General features: G+C 50.8%; 1 protein-coding gene across 1 annotated transcript in view; it reads right to left on the bottom strand.

Annotated features, from left to right (window-relative positions):
* The window catches only part of LOC107105641 (unconventional myosin-XVI-like), a gene marked incomplete at its 3' end in the record, with an annotated part of 69,516 nt that extends 65,189 nt beyond the window's left edge, over positions 1–4,327 (bottom strand). The window contains exon 1 of the mRNA XM_015405640.1: positions 3,906–4,327. Coding sequence (XP_015261126.1) covers positions 3,906–3,933 — 28 coding nt within the window. The remainder of the gene's footprint in view (positions 1–3,905) is intronic.
* Between the last annotated feature and the right edge of the window lie 1,518 nt (positions 4,328–5,845).

Genomic DNA, 5,845 nt, shown 5'->3' with positions numbered 1-5,845 from the left:
CTTTCCCTAGCTCCTGTAAGGAGGTGGTGGTGACATCTCTCCTGAAAGAAACATCATTAGATGAGAGGGACCTAGCCAATTACCAACTGGTGTCAAACCTTCCATTCCTGGGGAAGGTGATGGACCGAGCAGTGGCCAAGCAGCTGCAGGATTTCCTGGATGAAACATCAACCCCTAGATCCCTTTCAATCCAGTTTCAGGCTGGGGCTCGGCACTGAGACAGCCCTGGTAGGCTTGGCTGACGACCTCCGATTACATTTTGACAAAGGTGGGCCAGCACTTTTGATCCTTTTGGATCTGTCAGCTGCCTTTGACACAGTTGACCATTTAGTCCTGGTCGACCTGTTTGACCACCTAGCCTCCCAGGGAATGAGGGGCGCTTCTCCTTGCTCCTCCAGGGATGCTCACAGAGGGTTGCAGGCTCTAACCCATGGGGTCCTGCAAGGGTCGATCCTCTCCCCAATGTTGTTTAACATCTATATGTGGAGATTGTCAGGAGGTTTGGAGTTGGGGGCTACCAATATGCAGATGACACCCAGCTACTGCTTGGAAAGCAGCCAGCTGCCAGGATCTTGGCCCTGGCTTTGTGCCTGGATGCCATGATGGGTTGGTTAGGTGAGAGCTGGCTAAAGTTATATCCTTCAGAAACTGAGATAAGAACATAAGAACATAAGAGACACCAATGTTGGATCAGGCCAAAGGCCCATCTAGTCCAACACTTTGTATCGCACAGTGGCCAGAAATACCAGTGCCATCAGGAGGTCCACCAGTGGGGCCAGGACATTAGAAGCCCTCCCACTGTTGATCCCCCCCCAAAGCACCAAGAAGACAGAGCATCACTTGCCCCAGAGTCCCTATCTATACCATGTGGCTAATAGCCACTGATGGACCTCTGCTCCATATGCTTATCCAATTCCCTTTTGAAGCCGTCCATGCTTGTAGCACCCACCACTTCCTGTGGCAGTGAATTCCATGTGTGAATCACTCTTTGGGTGAAGAAGTACTTCCTCTTATCCGTTCTAGCCCGACCGCTCAGCAATTTCATGGAGTGCCCACGAGTTCTTGTATTGTGAGAAAGGGGGAAAAGTACCTCTTTCTCTACCTGCTCTTTCCCATGCATAATCTTATAAACCTCAATCATGTCACCCCTCAGTCGTCGTTTCTCCAAGCTAAAGAGCTAAAGATCATGCGGTGGGGTAGGTCCAGGGTTCACCTGCACTGGCCAGAGTCCAGCTCTCTGCAGTGGGCTCTGCTAGGAGCTTAGGGGTGTGGCTCGATTCTTCCCTTACTCTGGACAAACATACGTCCAGGGTGGTGAAGACGTAATCGCGTCGGTAGTGATGTAATCGCATCGGGCACGTTGGGGGCGGGGCCACAATAACCCGAGGGGAAACCATAGAGTTTTCCCTCGGGTGATAGAACGTCCCCCTGCAACGTGCCCGACGCGATTGCATCACCTCCGGGTGACGTGTTCACGCCGGGCACGTCACGCACTTTGGGGGTGAGGTCCCCCCCGGCGGGGAACAGGCCTCTCGGGTGGGGGTTTCCCTGCCCCCCCGGGGGGACTTGGCAACTCTACTGTCGCCTGGAGATCAGTTGTAATCCCAGGAGCTCTCCAGCCACTACCTGGAGGTTGGCAACCTGAGGAGGAGGAGCTGCCCCGCCCCCACCTCATGAGCCACAAGGGGGATGAACAGCAGGTCTGCAGGTGGCTGGGCCAGCCAGCAAAAGGCTGGCCCAGCAGCTGAGCAGGGTGGAAGGATGGGATCCAGTTTGGTGCAGTGGTTAAGTGCGCGGACTCTAATCGGGGAGAACCGGGTCTGATTCCCCACTCGTCCACCTGCAGTTGCTGGCGTGGCCTTGGGTCAGTCACAAGTTCTCTCAGAGCTGTTCTCTCAAGAGCAGTTTCTGTCAGAGCTCTCTCAGCCCCGCCTACCTCACAGGGTGTCTGTTGTGAGGAGGGGAAGGGAAAGGAGATTGTAAGCCGCTCTGAGACTCCGAGTGAACAGCAGGGGATAAATCCAATCTCCTCTTCTTCTTCTTCTTCCTACAAGTCTTATGGGTCCCCACTTGTAATAATAATGATGTCAGTGTTGGAAAGGGGCTGCCCCTATGTTTTGCATGAGGTATCGTTTCTGATGCTTTAGAACCCTTAAGGGTTTTGGGAGGAATCCACCTTTCAGCCCCAATTTAAACATCAGGCTGAGGAGCTCCCCCCAAACCCCCCCTCTGGTGCAAAATTGCAGAGTATGTAGTATTTTAAAGCAACGTTATAAACACTGGACATATGCTACAGGCTAAAAAGTAAAACTCATTCATCCATAGCTTTGTCTCTAAGGAAGTTAAGAACAGGATTTAGAAGTGTACAGTTTTCATAGGTATGCAAGTACAGAATGCATGCTTGCATTCCCAGAGCTCGATTTAAATATGCTGCCATCTGTCACCGAGCCTCATTCTTCTCCCCCCTCCCCCTTTTCGGAAAGAGTCAAGTCCAAACAAGAATGCAGCAGCCGTCTCTGTCTTCCTGACAGGACCCTCCCTATAGGAAGAGTCCCCAAGGCTGGCTGATCATAGAATCATAGAGTTGGAAGGGACCTCCAGGGTCATCTAGTCCAACCCCCTGCACAACGCAGGGAATTCACAACTACCTCCCCTCCACACACAAAGTGATCCCTGTTCCATGCCCAGAAGATGACAAAAAAAAACCCCTCCAGGATCCCTGGCCAAACTAGCTTGGAGAAAAAAATGCTTCCTGAACCCAAAGTGGCGATCAGCATTTTCCTGGGCGTGTAAAAAAGGGCCACAAGAACTAAGCACTGATGCAACCCTCCCTACCTTCCCTCTCATGATCTGCCTAAGTTCACGGAGCAAGCAGCGTGGAGGAGGGCAATTGAAAAGTTCTGTGGGGGATCCCCCCAGGACTTTCCAACACTGCTTCCTACACCCGAATAATCTTTTCCAAGGTCACCGACGAATTGCTTTCTCAGGAGTAACGCACAGAGAAAAGGGAGTGCCCAATTAACACAGGAATGAGCAAACAGCTTTCCGCCTGTATAACGATCATTAGTATTTAATACCATGGATACACAGGCACAAACCATTTGGGGTTATACCATTTGTCTTCCAGAGATGGGTCCCAGCACCTGAAGTTTGCAGAGCGTAGAAATAGAAGAGATTCACAGCAAACTCACTCTTCCTGAAGCGGCAGAGAACGGCAAAATTAAGAAACATGCGCTACTTCTATCCCCACGCTAGATTAAAAAATGAACAATCGCACCATCTACCTGGCATCTAAAATCCTGCCGGCTGCCCTGCTACGAGGAAGAGCAACAAGCTTGCCTGTACGGAGTGAATCAACGTTTGTCCTTCAAGGGATCGATAAGAATTGCAGCATGCCTCGCTCTAACAGAAACGTCTTTTTTTTTTTTTTGTATTTTTAGACCAATGCAACTGGCTAAAATTTGCAACATCCCAGGAGCTAACTCTGGGACCATCCTAAAGCTCCTTAATTCCTGTCTTCATCTTGCAATGAGAATAACCTGGCCGGATGCCCTTGAAGCTGCCCTTTACCCACATTTCTGCAGGCAGACGGGAAAGCCCGCATCTGTATTTTAAAGCCGCTGTTTAACTGGCGCATAAACCCCAGCATGCTAACAAGACAAAGGTTTGGAAAACGAGCTGAGTCAAATTAACGAAGTTCTCCAACTACAATGGGCAGATGCCGCTTGCATATGTTCCAAATAGGAAGTCACACACACACACACACAAATACACATGCATACCATCCATGCTCACTTATTTGGCATCCCGAAGAATCGGCACTGCCGAACCGAAAACGCACATGTCAGAAAACTGCACAAAGCCCCCCGCTGAGACTCCCGAGTGGCCTTGGAACAGGTACTTACAGCATTTGATGAAATGATAATGAGACATTCTCTCATCTTAGGCGGATGTCTTGTCCCTAGTTCCAACGTCTCCTTCGGCTATCGCGGTTGAGACCCAGAAATGCATTATTTAGAGCCTTTCCCTCAGGTATCCAGTTCAACCCTGAAATATATTATTCATCGCAGTGTGTCTGCTCCAAGATCTTGCACAGTTCCCCAAGTCATGCTTCCCCCCCCCCAACCCTGCCGGCTGCTGACCATTCAGGTGAGCCGCTGCATGTCTTGAGCCATGACTCTGCCACCCGTCACTGTCGCATCTTCTTGACTGGCAGGCTTCCTTAATCCCACGTCCCCCCAAGAAGAGCTGGAATTAATCGGCCTGCCTTTGAAGCCACATGTCTCCAGCACCGAGCTGGGCTGCTGCAGTGCGGCTCTCTCTCGCAGCCCTGCTCGTTAATGGCTTAGCAATCGTGCGCAAAGGGGAGCCCCTGCGAGGGTCTGTGCAACCGAAACGTGGCTGGATTCTTTGCTGCTGCGGAAAAGGCCTTATTTTTAGCTGCCACCAGATGCTGCGTGAATGGGGAACTGATCTCACTTGCCAAAAATAGCCACTTTTCAGCACAGCGGCGGGTGTGAAGGTGACAAGTCGCAGTTGGCTCCTGGTCTTTTGTGCTTGCCGGGCTCGGATCGGAGCTTGTTTGACGTGGGGGGAGTGAAGGGGGAGAAGGGGGGGAGTCACCATAGAGGGGTGATGCTTGCATTCAGGCAACCGCCCTGTCCTTTGAGGCTTCTCTGAGGCTTTAACTGAGCCACAGGCTTTGTTAGTGGGATGGGTCAGGAGGAACGGCAGGTGGCATGGGCACTGTTAAAGAATGCCTTTCTCTTGGACTTCAAGGACCGAAATGTTCTTCAGTTTCAATTTCCTTCTTCAGTTTCCTTCTAATGATTAGCACATGGCTAAGCCAAGTGGTGGAGGAGCTGCAGTGGCTCAAGTGGTTAAGACGCTGAACGGCAGGCTTTGGAAGGTCGGTAGTTCAGCAGTTCGAGACCTGAGTTGCCGCATGATGGAGTGAGCTCCCGTCTCTAGTTCCAGCTCCTGCCAACCTAGCAGTTCGAAAGCAAGAAATTGCAAGTAGATAAATAGGTACCACTACAGTGGGAAGGGAACAGCGTTCCGTGCGCCTCAGTGTTTAGTCATGCCGGCCACATGACCACAGAAACGTCTTCTGACAGCGCGGGTTCAATTTCCTTCTTCAGTTTCCTTCTAATTATTAGCACATGGCTAAGCCAAGTGGTCCATCCTCTCTTACCTCACTCCAGTCGATACTGATCCTCGACTGGCTTTCGAGCAAGGGAACCTCTACCTTTACCTTTAAGCCAAGTGGTCCATCCTCTTACCTCACTCCAGTCGATACTGATCCGTGCAGAATGGACGTGCAGCCAAGAAACACCACGGGGCAATGGCACCAGAGTTCTTTGGCAAGAGTCCTAAATCCTGGTCGGCTCTCCATGAAGGGGTTCCAAAAACCCCAGAGATTGTAAATTAGGCCACAGATTAACTTCTACTCCATGCAAGCAGTAAACTTGTTAGCCGCCCTGAGACACTATGTGTAGGGCGGGATACAAGTCTCAAAGATAAATAGATAAATAAATAAATAAACAAACAAACAAACTCAGGGTACATTCTTCACCTATTCCACTTCCTTACAAATTAGGCTCCTTGAGCATACGCCCTGGGTTTCAGCTTAACAATGGACACAGGGAATGAGGCCAGGGAAAAAATTCAACAGGTAAGAACATGCCCTACTGGATCAGCCCAGTGGTCCATCCAGTCCAGCATCCTGTCTCACACAGTGGCCAGCCAGTTTCTCTTAGGGTTGCCAGACCCTCAGCTGTCCATCAGGGGGACTTACGAGGAGAAAGGAGAAGGTGCAGAATGGACGTGCAACCAAGAAACACCA

The sequence above is a fragment of the Gekko japonicus genome, unplaced genomic scaffold (genome assembly GCF_001447785.1).
Source record: "Gekko japonicus isolate JY-2015 unplaced genomic scaffold, Gekko_japonicus_V1.1 scaffold3947, whole genome shotgun sequence".
Taxonomy (NCBI): Eukaryota; Metazoa; Chordata; class Lepidosauria; order Squamata; family Gekkonidae; genus Gekko; species Gekko japonicus.
The sequence above is the reverse complement of the archived record's forward strand: the minus strand, read 5'-3'. Positions and strand labels throughout refer to the sequence as shown.